At 39.7% G+C, this 23,511-nt stretch overlaps 2 protein-coding genes across 4 annotated transcripts; one reads left to right on the plus strand and one right to left on the minus strand.

Moving 5' to 3' along the window:
* Positions 1-1,760: 1,760 nt before the first annotated feature.
* Positions 1,761-15,387, minus strand: LOC110175634 (ubiquitin-protein ligase E3A-like). Its single transcript, XM_055164224.1, has 11 exons — positions 15,088-15,387; positions 14,609-14,653; positions 13,497-13,792; positions 11,338-12,584; positions 10,323-10,467; positions 10,046-10,251; positions 9,227-9,391; positions 8,752-8,907; positions 8,604-8,677; positions 7,924-8,067; positions 1,761-4,678 (listed from the first exon to the last, which is right to left on the minus strand). The coding sequence occupies exons 1-11, from the start codon at positions 15,162-15,164 to the stop codon at positions 4,558-4,560; spliced, it is 2,676 nt and encodes an 891-aa protein (XP_055020199.1). The 5' UTR covers positions 15,165-15,387; the 3' UTR covers positions 1,761-4,557.
* A 3,446-nt stretch (positions 15,388-18,833) lies between these two features.
* On the plus strand, positions 18,834-23,279 carry ddx4 (DEAD (Asp-Glu-Ala-Asp) box polypeptide 4). Of its 3 annotated transcripts, XM_055164593.1 has the most exons (22): positions 18,836-19,031; positions 19,645-19,673; positions 19,750-19,795; positions 19,866-19,916; positions 19,991-20,047; positions 20,137-20,163; positions 20,224-20,292; positions 20,385-20,429; positions 20,500-20,526; positions 20,598-20,660; positions 20,729-20,764; positions 20,837-20,875; positions 20,941-20,976; positions 21,042-21,184; positions 21,259-21,411; positions 21,476-21,630; positions 21,717-21,846; positions 21,923-22,089; positions 22,149-22,294; positions 22,392-22,491; positions 22,567-22,837; positions 22,914-23,277. In XM_055164593.1, the coding sequence occupies exons 2-22, from the start codon at positions 19,653-19,655 to the stop codon at positions 23,100-23,102; spliced, it is 1,971 nt and encodes a 656-aa protein (XP_055020568.1). In that variant the 5' UTR covers positions 18,836-19,031; positions 19,645-19,652; the 3' UTR covers positions 23,103-23,277. The 3 variants fall into 3 exon arrangements, with proteins under 3 accessions (XP_055020579.1, XP_055020590.1, XP_055020568.1); XM_055164604.1 differs by lacking the exon at positions 20,729-20,764 and having other exon boundaries at positions 18,834-19,031; positions 22,914-23,279; XM_055164615.1 differs by lacking the exons at positions 19,991-20,047; positions 20,137-20,163 and having other exon boundaries at positions 18,834-19,031; positions 22,914-23,278.
* The last annotated feature ends 232 nt before the right edge of the window (positions 23,280-23,511 follow it).

A 23,511-nucleotide genomic window follows, 5' to 3' on the forward strand; every position in this document is an offset into this window, starting at 1 on the left:
TTCAGATCAGGAGAAGGGCCGTGTCAAGCTTGAGGATTCTAGTTCACTGAGCATGTTTACAGTTCTTTTAAAAAAAAATAAAAAATTGACAAAACAAAACATCCATAAGGGCAGATCTGCACTGTAACATATTTCCAGGCATTAAGAAAGGGAAAAAAAATTATACAAATAAGTGGACGGTTGCATATATTAAAAAGTTATGTTGTGCTATTATATTTTTATAAGTGATCCAGGAAAGGTTGTCAAATCTTGTCATCACTGTCACCTCGGCAGATTTTCTACTAAAATATTTGAATTATATTTTCTATTAAAATATTGTTAATTTTCTGTGGTGTTTATCACAGCAGCGTCTCCAGTGTTTCTGTACGTGGCCCCTCCCACCAGAGCAGCACAAATGAAGACTTGTCTCTTTCCAAACGCTCTTAAAGGACGATCGTTTTGACTGTTGACCGTGACACTCTCATCAACAAAATGTCCAACATGAGAAAAGTGGAGCCGAGTGCAGGATTTTACAACAAAAATTGACTTATTCCTATTTACATACAAGTTCATGTTAAAACATTGTGTTGAAATTGCATTTTTCTTCAAGTTTCAGGTTGTTCATAATATTATATTTTGTAAAAGAAAGAGTTCATCAACTAAAAAAGATTTCTGTAATAGATTTGAGTTTCTCTGCACAAATATTTGAAATTATTGTTATTTCTGGGGTTTATATGACATGAGTTTTCTGATCCGGCCACTTTGGGATCAAAGTAGGTTGGATACGGCCCCTGGTCCAAAATCATACTGAATCTTCCCCATTTACAGTATATTAGTTATTGATTCAGTTAACCACATCATAAATTGAGGAACTGTATCAGTTTTCTATAAGGTTAATATCACTTTTTTTTGCAAATACCATTTCATATACCAGTGTGTTGTTCAGAGGAACTGGAGAGGAGAGAAAGAGAATTCCCAAACAAAGCCTCTAAAGAGTTTTTATACATACTTGAATACCAATTAAAACTATCATACCAGAATGTTTGAAGAATGTTTGAGAAGAATGTTTGGCCAATGGATCAGTGAGCCTTCTGCAAATTTACAATGTTCATATATCGGTGAAATGGAAGGAAAACGGTTATGCAATTTAGTTTTTGACAATGAACAGGGTGTCCCCAGGTTTGACTACCCCAAATTCAAGACTTTTTAAAGAGCTTTTTAAGACCACTTATATGAAAACAAAGACCAAGCCTGTGCAATACTTGGACTGGATTCATTGATGCCTCACATTTATTGAACAGGATTGGACCTTGGCTAGACACTCCTTCCAGAACTCAATTCTCTATCTGCAGCAGAGCTCCTCCTCCCAAGCATTCTTTATAGCACAAGTGTTCCTTCTTCAGAAAACAAAACAAAACAAAAAACAGAGACCAGTTTCCTTGAGTGTGGATGACTCAAAAGAAACTTATAAACTAATCAATGATTTGTAAATATGGATAAGTGTGAAATAGGCAGTGAAAACTTTAGTCCTTTTTCTTTAAATGAGAAGGAAGCAAATTGTTCATCAATGTATAAGTGTCTGAGAGTTATAAGACTCTTTTTGCCTCCAAAAATCAAATGAAGTATCTAGTAGGGATGGCAGGAAGGCATGGTTGTGATAAACTGGTGTATGTACAGAAATCATTGGTAAAGCACAACCTTTTTTTTTATTTGATTCAATATCGTTAGACAATTATGTTTACAGTTCAATGAAAGAGTAAAATAATGACAGACCTGACACGTTGGAAAAAGCAGTCATCTTTATTGAGCATGTTTTCACAACATTGAATACTTAGCGCCGTCCATCACTGTTCAAGAAGTCAAACCAACCAATCAACTGCTTCCCTTTGCCAGGTTGATCTTTGACCTTCACTAGGCTCTAGAGTCCTTTCACATGTCCGAGGTGTGTGCAGCATCTCGAGCGTCCGAAAATAATTAGAACCGAGGTACGACGTAATGCAAAAGAAAACCGTGGAAACTATGAACCTGGCTTTGTGGGAGTTATGGAGTATGCAGCCACATGCCAAACCCCGCTTACAAACGCAACGCACTACTGGCGCCATTGTGTACGATCCAGTGTCCGAGCGCAATCTGTGCTATCTCAAATCAAAAGGTTTAAATAAGCAACCCGACAAATAATGACAAAACGTAACCCCAGCCGAACAGAAAAACAAATCATGACAAAAATAAGTGCATTGATACAGAAAGAATGGCTCAGGGATTTGTGGTGTGAATTAGTGGCATGGTTGGAACCCCTTTTCGCTCAAAAAAAGTATTAGGTGCACCTGTTCTATTGTTATTCATGTCAAACTAACCAAGCATGACAAAAATGTAATTCATTTATTTTAAAAATGTAAAATCATGCCAAAACTAAAAAAAATGGCTGGTAAAGATTGTAATTCATTTGCAGAAAAAAAAAAATCAACTTGATAAATATGATTAGATTGTTGTAGTTAGAATAAGAACAGGTGGACTTAATATTTTCGGTGTCATGTTACTCCCAGAACCTGTAAAATGGATACACCGTAAAATTGTATTTTTACAGCACATTGTACAACTAGCTGCAACTCTAGGACTAAGCCACATTTGAATTACAGTAAATCGCTAACTGTAGTCATTCACCAATCAAGGCGTTACACACTTGAGAAGTTTGAGGACAGTTCACAACCAAAACACGGATTAGCTTGTAATTTTTAAACTCACCAACCACTCCAAATTTCTAAGCAGTAATTGAGTTTTGAGAAAAAAACAAACAGCCAAAAGTTGATTTAAAACAAACATTTAACAGATTTTTGATACACAACTGTTGTCATAAAAGTGTAATTTATGGCACAATTTGTTGCCATACAAAAAAACGCGTTGCTTTTTGACTCTTTTTCGTAAACCCAAATTCGTATGTGTTTAATGGAGTATTTTGTTACCATATTAATCACAAAATCTGGCTCCCATCTGCTTCTCCAAACTGGAATGACCATTATTACTACCTGTTCCTCAAAATGGACCTCCTCATTCTAGTGGTTGGCACTTGGAGAACTGTCTACACACAAACCACACGGGTCGATTATAGTTTGGTTGTTCCGTCAAACAGCAATACTGGTCTTTAATCCAGAAGAACACAGGAAGACATCAAATGCTTTGCGACAATCGCGGCAACCTGTGACCAAAAAACATTCGGAAAGAAATGTCTAAGTGCACTTTACACAGCTCAGATTGAGTCTCCTCCCCCGACACAAAGACAGCCGTTCAAGAACTGACTCGCGTTCACTAAAAACAAAGAAATGGTGCAAAATGGTAAACAAAAGATTCTAAACAACTCAAGGTCTACCGTGGCCAAGAAGTGCTTCAAAAATTTACTTTAGACACACTCACTTAAAGCTGCACCAAGGGACTTTTCTGGAGGAGTGTCGGCCTCCTGCTCGTCTCCGTGGAGATGTCAAAGCTTTGCCTGGGACTAGTAATAGTACTGCATTAAAATGTATCTCCATGGAGACAAGCAGGTTATGACACCAGGCCAAGTTACAGATCTGTGGAGAGGAGAGCCTGCTTACAGTAGGAATTCAAGGCATTTTAAGCACTAGAAAAGACCTGGAATTGAATAAATATAAATGACATTTAATGCTATACTGTGGAGCATTCCAGGCAAAGCAATAACCTTTTCATAGGGACAAGCAGGTGGTAGACGCTCAACTAGAAAAGTTATAGTGCAGCTTTAACTTACAGAAACAAAACTGAACAAAAAATGAGCAGTGAGCATATGTATTTAGACAATTATAGTTTTAATTGCTTGATGATTTTAAGGGTCTAAAATTAAATGCCCATTAAACAGTCCAACTGCATCACTTCTCCCAAATCACTCATTGCAATAACTGTATTGAAACAAACAGCTTCTCTGCCCAGGTTATGGTTGTCAATGTGACAAAAATTATGCTTTGCCTCTATAAAAAAGCTTTTCAAAACCTAATAAGTTTGAAAAGGGCGTCCAAGGGTTAAACTCTTACGGTATTTAAGGAAAACCTGCCTTTTGGCTTCAGTTTGGAGTAATACAGCTAATTTTGACCAGTTCTAATAAAATAAAAAGCAAAGTTGCACTTTTGTTGTGTGTGGGCAGACAATTTTAGCGTAGCTCTGAGATTCACATTTCCTACATTATTATTTGTTTCGATGGCACACCAATAGCTACTAGGGCGTATTTTCTGGCACCTCCTGGCCACCGTAGAAGGGGCTACGTAGTGAGATGGTACTGCGTGCTCAAATGGACACTCCACTCTCTCCACAGTGTACCCGAACAGAGACAGAAACATGGCTAATAAATAATCCTGTAATGACGCTGTACAGAGCGGCGCGGGCACATTCAGAGTGTGGGAGCGCGCCTTGGATCTGTGCTTCACACCGCTGAGGGGGACAGGCGCCGTACGACCGCTCCTTCTGCTGCACTCCCATTGGTCGCTCTGTGGCTGGTAAAGGGCTGAGGGCGGGGCCAGAGGTTCTCATGTTGTGGGCGGGGCGGGTGGAGTTGGAGGGGCGGGGTGGGGGCGGGGCTCAGAGCATACCAAACCCTTTGGCATAGGTAATGGCTTTCAGCAGTCTCTCCCTCAGCTTCTCTTTGCTGCTGTACTCGGGCAGCAGGAGCACGTTGAAGCAGGTGTGGGACGTGGGTAACCTGCACAAACACAAATATTTGCATTTTTAATTAAAGACTCTCATGAGCTTTTCGTCATGTTATAATTAGGGATGCAACAATGTGGTTTTCCCATGATTTGATACGTGTGTACATGGTCAAGATATCAATTTGATTTTGATACATTTTAAGATGTGAAAAAAAAAAAAAAATCTCATGTTATGTAACACTATCATGTTAATGAAACTTTACATACATACATACATTACACACAATACTAGGAATGGGCATTCAATTACATTTTCTTTTTAAATTTTTGATCGTCTGGAGAATTAAAGATTGATTTTTGATTAATCATTAATGTTTTTATATTAAAATTATCATCATTATTATTATTATTACTATCTGCACTGCTAATCTGCATAAATAAACTCAGCTTTATGATATATAAACCATAACCACTCTAGAGCCACATCAGCCCGTTTGACATTAGAATGTGTTTAATGCAGCTTTGTGGAAGAAAAACTTAAAACCACATGGCTCATTTGCATAAATTAAGCGAAGAAAAAAAAACAGCTCATGCGCGCTGACACGGTTCAACTTCTGTCGCATTAAAGGACACGACTCCGTGGAATACAGGTTGAACATATTTGGCTTTGTCAAAACCAGGACACCGTTTTGACCCCCCGATGGGAGTTGGGGCCTCATCATCGACATTGAGCTACTCTCACCTGCAAAGCTTTTTAATGTTTTTCGGTGTCCTGGTGCTTTGAGGTCCCTGGCACCCTCTCTGGACACTGAAACATATGTGCTGCTTTACACACTGTGAACATGGACTCACACTTGTCCCGACCGGGATGGAAAGCGAGGAATTTCTTGTACAAGTCATTGTTAAATGCGCATTTGTGCTTCGGCACAAATGCGCCGACTGACCGACTGTTTGTGTCTGCTCGCTCCTTCTGATGCACAGAGAACTACAAGAGCCGCTCAGTTTAATGACCCAATGAAAGATCATGAAAACCCAGACATTTCAATCACTTTATATAAGAAAACCCAGATGGCCAGGACAGGACGTGGCAAACGGACATGTCCGGCAAAAAACAGACGTTTGGTCACCCAGCAACTTACATTCGGTTTGTTGATTAAAAATGAACGTAATCGACGAAATTCTTAATGATCAATTATCAATTAATCGACTAATCATACCCATCCCTACACAATACATTACAGTACAACTACTGTAAAACTTCATATGTGAAGTGTTTTAGTTAATTTGGTTCAATGATCTACAGTTTTCTGTAGAGTTTCTCAGGCTGTTTTATATTTTATAATAAGCCAGTCTTCTCTTAATATGGACTGTAGGGGAGTTACACTATCAGACTTTTACTTCTTTGATAATGATTTGATGATTTCTTTTCCTCACTGCCTCACATGTCTGTGTCCACTGCTCCACCCCCTCCAGCACAGACAGTATGTAGCTCCTCCCACACTGCCCCCTACAGTCTGTGACACACTGTGCTCTCCCCTCCTCTTTCTGGACACTGAAGTATTTAAAAGTTAATATCGTTGTCATTTCTGGGTGTATCAACGTAAAATAAAAATGAGTGAAATATAAAACCCTCCTCTGTTAGAATGCGGCTGGAAGTCTCTATGGAGCTGTTTTCTGCTGCACCTGATAACGGTTTCTTTTTTGGACCAAAATAAATGTCAATACAGTGTACGTGTAGGGACACGTGCATATCGACATGTACTGAACAAACACGTGTATTGAATCATGACACCATTATCAAACAATTCAATATTATATCGAATATCGTTGCATCCCTATTTATAATGTTGCTGCCACCTCAAAAACAGACCTGGAGTTGAATTTTGTTTCATTCACACAAGTTTTTAGTAGTTTAGTAGTAGCAAATGAGACGGAGCTCTGGAGCACGTCTCGTTCTTTCGGAAACAAATCACTCTGAAGCACTGCCTCGGAGCTCGTCTCGCAGTAGCCGCTCACGTGACCAAAGTGTGGAAGTGTCGGTCCCTCCCCCTACTGCTTCGCTCTGCGTGTCAATCGCTTCAGTGTATCGAAGTGTTTCATTGGCTCAGCGAATGTTCCGCTCTGTGATTGGTTCAGAGTGCTTCAGAGTGTTCAGCGCACTTCCGTGGTTTGACAAGTGCTAAACTGCTACAGTATAAAAGATGCACCAATATTTGTTAAAAATGTTGGGACTTTTGGCATTTGTTTCATTTTCGATGGCATCTACAAGTGGAAAAAAGCGATCCATGGTTTGGGATCACTTGGATCTAATTCCACCTAACAAGGTAAACTATTTTCTTATTTACAGCATGTTATTTATGTTGATCTTTACATATTATTTTAAATCATCATTATTATTGTTGTTGTTGTTAGGTACGGTGTCGCTCTGCACACAAGTATTGTCTTAAACTAATAATACTTCATCGATGCTGAGACACCTGCGTGACAATGGTTAAATTTGTCCACTACAGGTCAGTGTTTGTCCAAGGCCTCAGACACGTCCAACCATTTGAGACAATATTGCGACTGAGGTGTCAATGCTTCAAGAGGCTCCACTCGCCCATCACTAGTTTTAAGTAATCTTGCATCATTAGTAGAGCGCTGGTTTAGTCCTTTTTCAGTCCTGGTTCAGTTCTAGTTTAGTCCTTCTTTAGACCTGCCTTAGAAGTGCTTTAGTCCTATGACATATCATGTAAAGAGGCAGAATAACAATAAATGTTGCTTAAATAAACCCATTTTAAAATCCACCAGAGCCAAACCTAAGTTTTTTAAATAATTCAAGATTTACAGTGAATTTTTACATCACTAAATATATCGGCGATTATATCGGCTATTGGCAGCTCCAACTCCCATTATATCAGTATCATATCGGCCACAACAAAATCCATATCGGTCGGGCTCTAATCATTAGTCTGTCTGCTTCTCCAAAGATCTGTTGCTCTGATGCTCTTTTCCACCTTGTGATGTCATGTAGAGGTCGTTCTGAAGTTAAGAGCTACTTTTTATCTTTTGTTCAGTAGGAATAGGCAATTCTAGGGATGAAATTATCCAAATGAATTGAGTGAGTTTAAAAAGAGGAAAAAGAAAAAAGTGGAACAAGGTGTTTTCTGTTTAAAAGAAGAACTCAGCTTAAAATATCCAGGATTTGTGTGTTAAACATGTGTGAATGAAACAAAACACAACTCCAGCTGTGTTTCTGATGAGGAAATAAGGTAATATAGATGATCAAATGGCTTAAGAGCAGTGTATGTGCTCTGACCTGTCTGTGTCTGGGCCGTTCTTGGCGATGATCATCTTGAGTTTGCCCAGGCCTCCCACAGGGGCTCTGTCTGTGCCAGTGGTGAACTGGAGGAACAGGCGCTTCTGCTCCTCTCCAAACGAGTGCAGCGTCTCCCAGAACTCCCTGTAGCCATGGAAACACAAGTCACCATCTGCATCGGTACCCAAAAACATTTCTGACATCGCATCTTTTCTGGATCCAAACTTGATAGCGACTAATTAGTGCCATGATTTTTTTTATTTTTTTTTTTTTGAGGGAAATAAATATTTTTTACAGTACTTTGATCATTTTGCCAGTAGCAGACTCCTGGCTGAGGGCGGCGAGTCTCTAAACCCACACACAACATCATCTGCAGAGCATCTCTGTGTCTAACATGTGACATATCCCATTTAATGATTCAAAATGTTTTATGTTTGCGCTCTTAAGATTTCACTAGAACAAAATATTCTAGAATTTGGTTGCTTTTTCTTGACATGGATCTTCTATGGCCAATAGTCATTTCATTGTGATATTTAGAGTATTTGTAGCAACAGATCATGCTAAACAAAATAGTGACAGGCCTAAGAAACACATTTTCCAGAGCAAGAATAATTCTGCCTGGAAAAGTTAATCTTGACAGGAGGAACAACCCAGATCAATTATTTTTTGAGACTACTTACTTAATAATCCTTGAATCTCTATTATAACCGCCATCGTATTCTGTCGTTTCTTCAAGTGCTAGAAAGTCGAGGTTCTGCGGAGAAAGGGCCAGTGAACAGATGAGAACAATACAAATGCACTCATGCTTTAAGTAGATTTGACTCTTACCCGGCTCCCACAGATGAGCAGCTCGATCTCCTCCGGTCTGAATAAGTACTTGAGCGGTGATTCGTTGGTGACCATATGGAAACCTCTCCTGAAGGCTTTGAACTGTTTCTCTACACTTTTGTTCAGTATATAGTCTGCGTACTGGGACACAAACTCCTGCAAAGAAAAATGGTAACAGTTAAGGCACAGTCTTACGCTTGGCTTAACAGATAAAAGTAGAGACTATCAGGCCAAGTTATAGGTCAAATCTGTGGAGATCTGTTAAGTAGTTATTTTTTAGCAATAAAAACAGCCAAAGAAATAAAAATATCAATGAGATCCCGTTAAAACAAGATCTTCATAACCAATTTAGGTAAATCAGTTTCCAATTTTGTGAGCAATGTTTTCTATGCTAATTTAGTACGAATGAAACTTGTTAAACTGGATGAATATTAAGTAACACCAAGTGAACACATGCTTGAATAGCTCTCCTCACCTTTCTGTTGTCATTGGTTACAGGGATCTTGTCCCCGTTTTCCCTTAGGTTGTACATGAGGGCGTTCCCAAACAGATCCGTCTGAGAGATCTGAAAGGTGATCATCATATCGTCCTCCACACTGCCCTCGTACTCCAGCAGCTCCTTCAGACTCTGGTGCAAAACCTACAAGCGCACAGTATAATCCCTGAGAGGTCTTTATCAATATTTATTACATGATCTACCAACTGTTCAATAGACCTGCCCTACTTCTTATGCCAAGATGAGAAACTGACTCACATGAGATAATGGTAATCAAAATGTAATCAGTTAAGTCAATGTCATTTTACTTTCAACCCCACCTATGATCACTGCATGCACATTTTCCATTGTATATAATGTTGTATGCACTTCTACTTGTGTGAAAACAAATATAAATGTGTGACTCAGAGCCTTTACCACAAAAATCAATGAAATGATCAGTGCAGCTAGAACTGATTTCATTTTATGCAAAACGCAGAGCAGTTTTGGATCATATAGCGTTCTCATATTTATTAGTAGGAAAATTTAGAATAGTGATATGAACTCAAACAGGTTCTACTTCTTACCTGATTTGCGTCATGTCAGTTGGTCTTATTTGATATACAGGAATATGGACCTAAGAAACCTCCTAACCAGATTTGCGTCAGCCATGTCAGCTGGTCTAATATGATATTTAAGAACAGTGATATGACCTCCAATATGTCTTGTGTCCACTTGACATGTCATCGTGTCTGACATGTCAGGTGGTCTTATTTGATATCATAAAACAGTGATGTGGCTCTAAAAATGTCTCCTTACCGGATTTGCGTCGGCCAGGTCCCTGAAGGTGCCTTTCTTGCCCATGAGCTTCCTGTAGACCACCATAGGGAAGTGCACGTCTAGGATGCAGTTATTGTAAATGGCCAGGCCCAGCACAATGCCAATCAGAGTGTACTGGCCCTCATTCTCGAAAGACGATGAGTTGAACCAGAAGAGCCGCGTGCGCTCCTCGTACGTGAACATGCCTGAGTCACAGATACCATGATTAGAAGTGGTAACACTGTACCGTAGTAATGCAGTAGTAGCGTATTCTGACCGATGTCTGGGTTGAAGATCTCCTCCACCACCAGCTGAAAGAACTCTTTGGAGACGCCTCCTTCATCTACGCCTTGTTCTCCTTCAAACTCTACGTAGAGCTGCTTCTTCAAGTCTGCAGGATTCTCCATGGCGATCATCTCCAACTATGCACCGCACACATACCATTTCACTTCATGTGATTTGGAAACATTACAGGCATAAAATTGCCCAAACACACCAAAATAGTTTACTGCTAGCTCCTCACCTGTGATGTCAATATCCAACATAAGGATGAAGGAATGTCACATTTTAGTAATATTACCTTTTTATAATAGAATACAGAAAAGTAAAAAACATTTTTGCATGACTTCAACTAGGGCTGGACAGTTTTTAGAAATTTAGTTCCGAAATGGCATGGAAATCTTTCAAAAATGTAGGATTTCTTTGTAATAAATCATATGAAACAGAAAATTCACACTAAAATTCATGTAGAGGTGCAAATGCAAGGAACAGCAAAATAAAAGTGAAAAATGCATAGCACACTCAGAGGGCCAATGTCTAAAAGCTTTTTTTATTTTTATAAATAACGTTTCGGCAAAAAAAGCCTTCGTTTATTTAAAAATTTTAAAAAGCTTTTAGACATCGGTCATCTGAGTGTGCTATGCATTTTTTCACTTTTATTTCATGTAGTAAATTGTGCCTGCAAATGTTTAGATGTTAAATGACTAAATGTTTAGTATAATATAGTATACCAAACTTGGACTGTAAAAAGACAAACATTGTACCTTACACCCTTATTTGAAAGATTACACTTTAGGTTACTGGATCTTTAAACATCTTGTGTGATATGCTAAATTCGTATTAAGTAGAACAACAAATGCAGCAATATCATTTTCTATACAGCTCCCACTTTGACAGAACTGGGTATATTGTTGTTTGCAACCTGTCACAGTTCACCCTCACCCTACACAGGTAAAATAGCTTTACAGACAAATAATTAGAAGTAGAAAATGTGAAATAAACACTGTGCCTACCCGGACCAGAGCGTCGTCGATGATGTGGTCTCTGCGCACTTTGAGTCGCAGGTACGGGTTGAGCTGCTGACCCTGCACCAGACTGTACAGTACAGTGATCCGCCTCTCACTGTACATGCGGATCCGGTTGTCGTAGTACAGGCCCAGGTTCTTGGTAACAGCGTTGAGGATGAAGGGGCATGTCATGAAGGAGAATTTGTTCTCCGTTTCCACCTTAAAGAAAGTATAGTCCTTGTCCATCTCCAGCACTTCGTTCAAGGGCTCGTTGATGAACTCTTCAAAGGGCACTAGCGGCCGCCTGCAGTCGTTGGTGCGGATGCCTAGCTCTGTTTCCAGCGGGTCAACCCTAGGGCCCTTCTTGTTCCTTCTCTCTTCCCCTAGCAGCTCTTGTAAGGTCAGCTCACTCGACTCTGGGATAGGCTCTTCGTCCTCTTCCTCGTTATGTTCCACGTCCAGATCTCCACCCAGCACATTTGCATAGTACACCATCTTCAAGCACTTGGTCGCTGCCACCACAGCGTCGTCGTCGTTCACCAGGTTGCGACTGTTGAACTCGTTGCTGATGACTTTGTAAGTGATGAGCTGCTGAAAGGTCTCCACCATGCGCCGGATCTGCTCGGCCGTGTAGTGGGACCAGAGGCGCGCTAGCTTGGCCTGCGCCGCTAGTGGGAGTTTGCTCATAGCTTTGCAGAACTGTGGCAAGGCGATCTCCAGGTACTCTGGGCTGTGGAGGTTGCTGTTCTCCATGACTATTACAAACAAGTTCAGGTAGTTGGGGTCTCGGGAGTAGACGTTGTGGTAGGTCAGGTCGCACTCCACGTTGGGCGAGAGGTAGACCAGTGCGTTGAGGAAGGCGGCCTCGATCTTCTCATTGGACAGCAGGCGCTCGTACACCCGCCGCACCGCCTCGATGTCCACAGAGACCTCGTCCGGACCCAGCTTCTGTGCCTCTCCATCCCCGAGACGTGATGAAGAGGAGGAGGAGGCAGAGGGAGAGTCTTCCTCCATGGCCACCGCAGAGCACGCCGCAGCCGCCTCCTTCTCGTCTTCGTCCTTGTCCTCGTCCTTGCCTTGGAGGGACTTGAGCTCCTCCTTGGTGTGGGGTTTGGAGCGGCGGAAGCTCTGCACCAGCCCCTCAGCGCTGGAGAAGACCCGGCCGATGACTCGGATAAGAGGAGAGTAGTCCTCCTTCTCTCCGCAGATGTCCAGGATCTCATAGACTTTCTCCTCAGTCAGGTATGTGATCTCTGAACACAGAAATAAAGAAGAAGACTTAAAAAAACATGCAAGAAACAATTTATGACACACTTGTGAAAATGTGAAGGTGTATAATTATTTGACTCCAACAATGGCAAATTAATATTTATTTATTTTAACTGTTCTACAAAAAGAAACGCATCATATGTTGTAGTAAAGGCAAGCTGCAAAATATTCATAACAGTACATTAAATGTTCGAAGGAACAATATATTTTTGGGCTCAATATTTATTTATTTATTTATATTTTCTATTTCAAAAATATTTACTGTGATTATCCTGCTTTATTATAATTGAGTCAGTGTCAGTATCGTTTATATATATATATAGTGGCAAAATATCATGCTTCAAAATTTGTTATCGTGACAGGTCTAATTACATGAACTCCATTGTTAAGTGACTGTTGGACTATCACTTGTCCATGTTTAAATGGGAGCAATGATTTTATCAAAATGCAAAAAGCAGAGAAGAGGTGGGGCTCACTTCCATACATGTAAGTACTGAAACAAGGGACAGAAAATGGCACAGCTTACTTGACAATTAAAACACATTTGTACATTGTAAGTAATCCATTTCATTTCCAGTCCCAGCTTGTCTTAAATTGGGATAAGCGTGTAGTGGGGGTTGGACAAAGCTTAACCATAACACAGCTCTGCACCAAGAGTAGAAACAACATTAATATGTATCTGTACACAAGTTTGAGCTTGTTTGAGAGAACATCGTCTCTTAGAATTATCTCTGGTCTGAGTAAAATCAAAATTATATAGCTATGACACATTCAAACACAAAAGAAATTCAAACACAAAGCCAGACTTGGCAACTATACACTACATGAGTATTAAATTAGCTGCAGTGCCTTTACAAATTTTCACCTGCTCTACATATTCTGCAGAAGACACCCACCTTTGAAATTGTCCCTGACCGAGTGGTTGTCCTTGTTGTTCATCTTGCTGTTGCCGTCCTGGTTGCCGTGCGTCTCCAGGTAGGTGGACGCGGTGCCCTTCTTAGATGGGTGGGGGTCACAGAGTTTGGCGTTGACTTTGTAAAGCTCCAGAGCTTTGACGGCCGCCGCGTTGTTGTCCATGCGACTGAACCCCAGCGAGGACGCGCACCACGAGTTGGAGCACGACTCATTCCCACAGCCCTCTGTTAACTGGTGGTAGTAGCGCTCTATGAGGTGCTTGGCGGCTGCTCGCTTCCTGTGGACATACAAAGAAGAGAAATTATATGAATTTATAAATTGGATTTTTGAGAATCAAGAAATCTAATAATCCTACAAATGTTTGCTCAGATTTTAACTCTGATGTATTAATGCCAAATCCAGATTTTGCCAGCATCTTATCCCTCTCACAATTAGATTTTTGTAGTTAAATCAGATTGAGGTTAGAGAATAGTTACCGCTTTATCACATTTCCTTATTTAACAATGCTTGGCATGGTCTTCCTATAATATGCATTCAGAAACATTAAAAATACAACTATCAAATTTAAACACAGTGCAACTGGCAATTGTAAAAAGTACTAATACTTAATCACGTTTTGTGATTCTTATATTTGTTGCTGAAGTTGGATGGTGAAGTTAGAACTTGGATCACAAGTATATACTGTAATAAGTGAGTTTATAGGACTATGCAACTATACAAATCACATCATTCAATCTTCAAGGTTACGCCAGTTATAAATCAAAATTGTAATTCAATTTATTAGAGCAACTTATCTCTGTAAGTAGTAGTTCAACATACTAATTTCTCAACTATTTGGTTTACTTCACAAAGTGAAAGTAACAGTAGTAAGATCACCTGCAATGTAGCTAACAAGTCTCCATGCATGGAAATAATACTGTGTTGAACGTTCAGATTTAGAAATATAAGATGCTTAACAATAAGCAATAGTACTGATTGACTATCAATACAATCCTTAATATCTTGACAAGTGGTAATAAAGTTGTCATCTCTGGTTATAAACAAAACAGGAAGTGAGACTTTGACATATGAAAACATTTATGGTACTACTTACATTCGGCTTGCTTCTGGGTTTTCGTTTTCAGACTCCTCGTTTTCTCTACAAGCATAAAAACCAATCAATGTGATGTACTGTCATAAGGCATAGGAGGTACTTTGACTATGTTAAATTAAAAGTAGACTATTTTATTGCATCACTATTTCCTAGAAATGCACGAAAGAATCTAGTCAATGTAGCAAGGGCATATCAGGCTGCAGCAGATGATGTCAAGAGGTAGACACCCAGACGCTCAACTGGCTAATATCTCCCATTCTTGTAATAAATTAACAATAGTTTTGAATCAATAGTGACATCAATTTGAAGCTACATTCTTAAACACAGTTCCATGCAAGCTTATAACGTTACTTAAAGTCAATGCTAACTAAAATGACAGAGCAATGACAGCCCCGGCTGCTAAAATTCGGCTAGCTCCCCTGCGTAGCCTTTCTCCGCAGAGGCCCCGAATCCCCGGCCTTTCCTGCGCGGTTGCCCACCTTGCGTCTCCTCTCGCAGGGCTAAGCTGGGCCTGTGGTGGCGCACACTCACAGTCCTCCTTCTCGTCGGAATTCATACGACTTTATCCTCTGGTGTTGTTTTTTGGGGGGGGGGGAGGACTCCGTTGCTGCGTGTGCACGTATCGGTCGCTGTTCGGGTAAACTCCAGGAGAGCGGGGGGCTTGGATGATCCGCGACGGGTTTACGGTTAAAAACTTCATTCGCGGCGGCCTTGTGCTTGTGCAGGCTCTTCGCCCCGTCTCAGGTGCACAGCCATCTTGACTACAGCAGCAGCCCACGGCCCACAATGCAGCGCGGGGACCACAAGAGCCCGGCGCCTGTCACTTCTGGGCCCGGAGCGGATTCGCTGGACTGGAGTCAGCACCATAGACACTGTACATTATTATTCTGTTAGAAAGTCTGAGAGCTTAATTTGATCTTAACTTGCCAGAGTGTGAAACTGAGAAAAAATTACTTCAGAGTTTATGTTTTGCCCAGACAAAAGTATAGTAGGTAGGGTTTCCAAAATTTGATAATAAAGACATATTTGTATGCAAAAAATATTGAGCTCAAAATTAAGCCTTATTTGTCAGTTCTGTTCTCAGTCTTTGAATCATGAGTCAAAAAGGAGTCGTGCAAAGGCAAAAGGCAGAAAATGACATGATCATTATCTGCTTTTGCCCAGACTTCCATCCATTATAAGAAAAACACCTCATCAATATCCAGTCATCATAGTGTTTGTTTGAAATGACATAGAAGAGCTTTGGACTTTCTGTTTAGTGCTGATCAGGATCGTGCAGCAACACTTACACAGTTAAACAGTTAAAAAGTGACTTTGCAGTATAGTCAGTGTTGGGAAGGTTACTTTTAAAATGTAATCCCCTACAGATTACAGATTACACACCCCAAAATGTAGTTTGTAACGTAATCCATTAAATTACTTAAAGTGAGTAACGTAATCTGATTACTTTGGATTACTTGATATTGTCATGTTTTTTTAAACGACATGAATGTAGCAACCACATCCTGAAAATTCTTGTTTGTTGTCTTCAAATTGTCTGAGCCCAAGTCTCCATGAATAAGCAACTGTTTGCTGTAGAGAAACAAAGACCACGATATCTTAATATAAGAGGTTTTGTCTGTTAAAAGACAGTAACAAGATAAGCCTTTCCTTCACCATATAAAAAAATATTATTGATAGAGAAATTATTTTTTATATGAGATCACCTTAAATTATGTCAACCTACTGTTAGGTGTCATGTTGTTTAGACCTGGTTTAGTCCTGGTTTAGTCCTGATTTTTAGACCAGGTCTAGACCAGGTCTTTAGTTCTGGTTTAGTCGTGGTTTAGTCCTAGTTTAAACCTGGTTCAGTCCTGCTTTAGTCCTGGTTTAGTCCTGGGTTAGTCCTGGTTTTAGTCCTGGTGTTAGTTCTGGTTTAGAGGCGCACAGGAGGAAGTGCGGTTTACGCGAGAAAACACGTTCCACACGCGGCGCACGAGACGGCGGTGTCCGCGCTGTAACTACGGAAGGAGACGTGGTCCGCGGGTTCTCAGGTTGATGACGATGATGAAGGTGTGTGTTGGTGTGTGTTTGTGTGTGTTTGTGTGCGCGTCCCCTCATGTCGCAGGTCACTATAGGACAGTGGTGCAGTCTATGCAGGTTGTTTTCACCAGTGCCAGTAGCTCCTGTTTCACATTTAAGTTGTAGGCGATTTTTATTAGTTTTTTTTTTAATATATATCTCACATCGGGAGAAAAATTTCCAAGACACAAATGCGTTTTTACCAATGCACTGCTGCTTCCACTGTGCGACTGACACCGCCAAATTTAACATGACGTTTACATCGCTCTTATTGCGCGCGTTCTGTTTGGGTTTCCGGCAATGAGTGGAATTACCGAAATAAAAAAATAAATAAATGGGATGTAGCACAAAATGTGAAAACAGGAAAATACCGCCTTGTAATCCACTTATTTCAGCAAAGTAACTGTAATCCAATTACCACTCATTGAAACATTAACTGTAACGGAATACAGTTACTCATAATTTGTACTCTGATTACGTAACGGCGGTACATGTAATCCGTTACTCCCCAACACTGAGTATAGTATGAATAAATACACCAAATACTTTCACATTAAAGATCTATGGAACAACTGAAATTATGGAACAAAAAACTTTGTTCGAATATACATGTATTCAAAAGGGCAATTAAAAAATTTATTATTTCAAAATACTGTGTGGAAGAAATTAGTGCTTAGGGTATATGTGTGCATGTATATGTATGTGTATGTATATGGGTGTATATATGTATATATATATATAGGTATGCATGGGTATGTGATGTGTATGTAGGTATGTATATATATATTATATCTGTGTATATATGATGTGTACTATATATCTGTGTACATAATATACATATATTTGTTGTTGTCTGTTAGATTGTAATGCAATGGAGGTACTGTGCAATTATTGCTTATAATGTACAGGAAATGAGAAGTCTGTATTTGTTCTTCGTTAATTTGGGACTGTAGAAAAAAGGGGTGGGGTTAAATAAGTATTTACTTCCTCCCACTCCTTTTTCGGACACAAGGAAAATTCTGCGTAACATTTATTTTGCCTGTTATTATAGAATAGAAATAGTTTTTGTGTTATATCTATGTATTTACGTTTTTGGTTTTTTTATTATTTAGTTTTTAGTTTTTTGTTTTAATTTATGTTCTATGTATTACTGTCCGAAATAAATAAACATAATATCTATCTATCTATCTATCTATCTATCTATCTATCTATCTATCTATCTATCTATATTTATATCTCTGTCTCTAATTATATTTACCTAATATTATATTTATATTATATTTGCAGGCAGTGTTGGGGAGTAACTGATTACATGTACCTGCATTATGTAATCAGAGTACAAATTATGAGTAACTGTATTCAGTTACAGTTACTGTTTCAATGAGTGGTAATTGGATTACAGTTACTTTGTTGAAATAAATGGATTACATGGTGGTATTTTCCTGTTTTCACATTTTGAGCTATATCATATTTTTAAAAATTATTTTATTTCGGTAATTCCACTGATTGCCGGAAACCCAAACAGAACAAGAGCCAAGTGAACGTCTTGTTAACGCTGGTGGTGTCAGTCACACAGTGGACGAGGTTGTTAATAGTCGTTGTTGTTAATAACCTGATTCTGCCTCATTTTGAGTAAAAAACATCCAATATTACTGATTTTTACTGGGCTGGCACCTTTATGTTTGTACTGAAAGTTATTATTATTTTTTAAATAAACAATATGGGTGGACATTTCTCTATCAATAATATTTTTAATCTGGTTAAGGAAAGACAGGGCTTTTTCTTGTCTTTTATCAGACAAAATATCTTATGTTATGATTTCCTCGTCTTTGCTTCTCTACAGTAAACAAAATCTGTTCGTGGAGACTTGGGCTCAACAGACAATTTGGAGAGGACAGACAAGAATTTTCAGGATGTGGTTGGTACTTTCATGTAGTTTTAAAAAACATGACAATATCAAGTAATCCAAAGTATTCAGATTACGTTACTCACTTTAAGTAATTTAATGGATTACGTTACAAACTACATTTTGGGATATGTAATTTGTAATCTGTAGGGGAATACATTTTAAAAGTAACCTTCCCAACACTGTTTGCAGGATAATAAAAATTTTTTTTTAAAAACTCAATTTATCCTGGATTTACTACTTTCCGCTCTGGTAAGTATAATACGCGATATGATTGGTCGAGAGATACGCCAATCATAATGTTTTGGTCTGTGATTGGACAAGACTGTGCGCAGCGGTCGTCGTAGTGGCGCACTGACTTGACCGTGCATCTTTGAGTAACTTCTGTCTCTGAGGCAGCGGCTGCAGCGAAACATCCTACAACACAAAAACTCCCAAAGGCAATCTTGTCCACATGTAAGTATTTATTGTTGGAATTATGTGACTTTTGTATAATTTACATGAAAATCTGTGTGTATTTTATTAGTATCCTATCCAAATTCGATGCAAAGTCCGCTCACGTGTCTTAGCGCCATTAGCCACCTTGTGCTAGTTAATGCTATTTAGCTGAAAAGACTAGCCGCTGCCAACTTTTGTCTTTATAAAAAGAGAAACATGCTTAAATTCTTAGGGGTCTTGGTACAAACTTGTAAATGACTCTGTTCCTCATTAATTCGTCATCATCTTTGAGATTGATAGTCGGCGAAAATGCTATGCCAACTACACGTGGTCCAGCTATCCAAATATCTAAACGCACAACTCCTTTTGTTGTTCACGGTTGCACATTTCGTCGCTACCAAACCGTAATTCATAAATATAAGTGCATTCCATTTGTCTGTATCTTTAAACTATTATTTCTTTTAATTATTTGGATAGTTCATAAATGATAAATTGCATTATGTTTTGTCACTAACCAAAGATACAGAAATGCAATTATATTACATTACTAATCATACACATAATCATCAAATAAAAAAATATATCAATGTATTTATTTTTTTATTTTTATTTCATTTGCTTGCTGTTTTAGGCGCAATCATGAGCGAGGAATGGCAAGGGGTGAGCTTGAAAATCTGGTCTACTTAAAAGGCAACAGGTGCAAGATGTATTGTTCATTTTGTTATTTTTTCCCCAGACAACCACAACTTCCAGCACATCCTTCTTTGCGAGTCAACCAAATGGTAGTGCAACAATTTGATTTCTTTATAGATTTATTTGAGCAAAAGATTAAAGAGTTTTTCATTTTTTTAGACTCTAAAAAAGATTTCTGGAACAATAACAATGAAGGAGAGTTTGGAAGAGGTAAGTATATGCTGTAATTTAATACCTGTTGTAATTGTGCAGTGCATTCTTCCCTGAGGGCATTGCTGTTGTAGGCAGAGGGGGCAGAGGACGTGGAGGTGGAAGGAGGGGAGGCTTCAAATCATTTAATGGTAATGTGTAAATCAATATCTTGTAATAAAAGTTGTAAATTGCCCTGGACTGTATAGAATTGGTTTGCTAATGGTGCTTTAATTTGCAGATGGAGATGAGAATGGAAATACTGATGGTAAGTTTTTAATAATTTCAATAATTCCCTAGTTTTTTGTATTTTTTTTCTTTCTGTCAGAGGATGGTGGCTGGAACATAAGTGGTGGTGGTGACGACAGTGGAGGATTTCGGGGAAGAGGAGGCAGAGGTGACAACATCATTTTTAAATGATAAATTTCAAAGTCCTGTTTACATCTGTTGATCTTCCTTATATGTACAAGTATTTTTTTCTTGGAGCAGGTCGAGGTCGTGGATTTGGCAAGTCAGGCAACAGAGATTTTAATGGTAATTAGTATTTAAGTACCACATTTACATTACAACTTCATATTTATATTGACATTCTTTTTTTCTTCAGATGACTATGACGGTGGTTCTGAAAATGGTAAAAATGAGCACCTGCAGTATATCATTATTAGCACCTGGGTTAGGTGTTCTAAAGGTCTTTGTGAACAGGCTTCAGAGGCGGTGGAAGAGGAGGACGAGGGGGCAGAGGAGCCCGTGGAGACTTTGGCTCAGGTAGTCTTCTTCACAGTCAAAACTCTACTTGCAACGGTTCACATAATTTTTAAATGTCTGTTTTGAAGTTGGTGACCGAGGTGGTCGTGGTGGATTTGGTGGCGGCAAGTTATTTAATATATATATGCATATAGTATTTAATGTACTTTTTATCATACTAAAATGGTGCTTTTCAGGATACAGAGGATGTGACGAAGAAACCTTTTCATTACAAGGTATGCAAAATGTTTGGTTTAGTTTGACATAATTTGGAGTAAACTTGTACAAACTTTCTCTGCAGGAAGTGACAAGAAGGATGGGGCAGGCGACGGAGAAAGTGAGCCGTTAAAAACTGGTTTAAAATATTTGCTAGTAAAAATGTTAAGAATAATTTTGTTGCAGAGCCGAGGGTTATGTATATTCCTCCCAGCCTCCCTGAGGATGAAGACACGATTTTCTCTCATTATGAGTCTGGAATCAACTTTGACAAATATGATGAGATCATGGTTGAAGTTAGTGGGGACAACCCCCCTCAGGCACTCATGGTGAGTTGATGTCACTGTAACCTACGCTAGCTCAGTGATGACTGAAATCTTCTTAATGTTGTAAATGTGTTCAGAGTTTTGAAGAGGCTGGGCTGTGTGAGTCTTTGAAGAGGAATGTGGCTAAATCGGGTTATGTGAAGCCCACCCCTGTTCAGAAACATGGCATCCCCATCATCGCAGCAGGCAGAGACCTGATGGCCTGTGCCCAGACTGGCTCTGGGAAAACGGTGAGTGCTTCTTAGAGCCATAGTATATAATCTGGTATTGGTGTGGAATTACTGTTGTGTCCAGGCAGCGTTCCTGCTACCCATCCTCCAGCAGCTCATGGCTAACGGAGTAGCAGCCAGTCAGTTCAGTGAGCTACAGGAGCCCGAGGTCATTATAGTGGCTCCCACCAGAGAGCTCATCAACCAGATCTACCTTGAGGCGAGGAAGTTTGCCTATGGGTATAGTTCTCATTTACTTTTAGAATTAAAACAGGATGATTGTTATGTAAAACTGTTAAGCAAATGTACTTGTTCTTGCCCTTCAGAACCTGTGTTCGCCCTGTTGTCGTATACGGAGGAGTAAATACTGGATACCAGGTCAGAGACCTTTGCAGAGGATGTAATGTTCTGTGTGGAACACCAGGAAGACTGTTGGACATGATCAACAGGGGAAAGGTAACTGTTCTACAGAGTGACGGCTGTTTTAGAATAATCATAGAGACAGTTGTTCTAAGCAGATGTGGTTTTCCAGGTTGGCCTGACAAAAATACGGTACTTTGTATTGGATGAGGCTGACCGAATGTTGGACATGGGCTTTGAGCCGGACATGCGCCGCCTTGTGGGCTCCCCGGGAATGCCTGCTAAAGAGGACAGGCAGACCTTGATGTTCAGCGCCACATTCCCAGACGATATCCAAAAGTATGAACACAAACACTCTTGTATGTGCACTCTGAGAAACTCTGACATTTTGTCTTTAGGCTGGCAGCGGACTTCCTCAGAAAAGACTACCTGTTTCTTGCTGTGGGAATTGTGGGTGGAGCCTGTACTGATGTACAGCAGGAGTTAGTTGAGGTCACAAAGCTTTTGAAGAGGCAGAAACTTCTAGAGTTTCTTAAAGTGACAGGTATTGGGCAGATTTTTTCACATTGTATCATAATCATTATTTGAACGTGATTTTTTTATTATTATTATTATTTTTTTAAATTTTCTTCTGATTTTAGGAACCGAACGCACTCTGGTCTTTGTAGAGACAAAGAGACAAGCAGATTTCATTGCTGCCTTTTTGTGCCAGGAGAAGATCCCCACCACTAGTATTCATGGGTGAGTAGAGCGGTGTTCACTCTTAATCTTATATATGGTGATCACTCAATTTTGCTGCCATGTTTGTACTTGCAGAGATCGGGAGCAACGTGAGCGAGAGCGAGCTCTGTCAGACTTCCGCTCAGGGAAGTGTCCTGTCCTGGTGGCCACCTCAGTGGCTGCTCGAGGTCTAGACATCCCAGATGTGCAGCATGTGATCAACTTTGACCTGCCCAATAACATAGACGAGTATGTGCACCGCATCGGGAGGACAGGCCGTTGTGGGAACATTGGCCGAGCAGTGTCCTTCTTTGACCCAGATAATGATGGTCAGATGGCCCGCTCCCTCATCTCTATCCTGTCTAAGGTCTGCACTGCTCTAAATACTCTTCAGTGGTCATTCTTGCTCTTAGGTCATGTGTCATGGTGTGTTGTGCTCACAGGCCCAGCAGACAGTCCCCTCCTGGTTAGAGGAGAATGCTTTCAGTGGACCGGACTCTGCGGGACCCTCTATGAGGGGCTTCGGAGCTATCGACTCAAGGAAGGTTCGTCCCCAGAGCACATCCTTCCAGAACGACAGCAAGAGTCAGCCCTCTGCACAGTGCGATGCAGAGGAGGAGGACTGGGGCTAAAGACTCTTGTGTCATGTTTTATTGCTGTTTTGTTTAAAATAAGCACTATCATCCTGTTCAGTTTGAAGGATGTTTTTCTACAGGCCTTAATATTGAAAACTATTTGGGAAGTTTATTTTAGTTTGCTTTGTGCTTTAAATTTTATAGTGCATTATGCATGTTTTGAAAAACAAAAGCATGACATCTAATGTGAAGTATTTCTGTTTTGAGATGCGAAAAAATAAATCAACAAAGTTGAAAGCAAACTGTCTTTTTATTCTTTAAATATTACTATTCTGTAGAGATAAATTAGCCACAGATTAAGATGTATAAATATATAAAGTACTTTTTTTTTTTTTTTTTTTTTTTGAATCAGCTGACTTGAAATAAACGTGAGAGTTTCCGGTGTTGGGCGGCTCTTTGCTCAGAG

This window comes from Boleophthalmus pectinirostris, unplaced genomic scaffold (genome assembly GCF_026225935.1).
Source record: "Boleophthalmus pectinirostris isolate CB_2022bp ecotype Guang Dong unplaced genomic scaffold, ASM2622593v1 HiC_scaffold_11, whole genome shotgun sequence".
Lineage (NCBI taxonomy): Eukaryota > Metazoa > Chordata > Actinopteri > Gobiiformes > Gobiidae > Boleophthalmus > Boleophthalmus pectinirostris.

Bases quoted from the DNA above. Each gene is read 5' to 3' on its own strand.
- LOC110175634 (XM_055164224.1), bottom strand. From the start codon at position 15,164: ATGAATTCCGACGAGAAGGAGGACTGTGAGTGTGCGCCACCACAGGCC. The intron at 14,654-15,087 runs GTGGGCAACCGC...TTATGCTTGTAG, and splicing joins CCTGCGAGAGGAGACGCAAG to AGAAAACGAGGAGTCTGAAA. The intron at 10,468-11,337 runs GTAGGCACAGTG...TGCGGTGCATAG, and splicing joins TCGACGACGCTCTGGTCCGG to TTGGAGATGATCGCCATGGA.
- ddx4 (XM_055164593.1), top strand. From the start codon at position 19,653: ATGAGCGAGGAATGGCAAGGG. The intron at 21,412-21,475 runs GTGAGTGCTTCT...TGTTGTGTCCAG, and splicing joins AGACTGGCTCTGGGAAAACG to GCAGCGTTCCTGCTACCCAT. The intron at 22,295-22,391 runs GTATTGGGCAGA...TTCTGATTTTAG, and splicing joins AGAGTTTCTTAAAGTGACAG to GAACCGAACGCACTCTGGTC.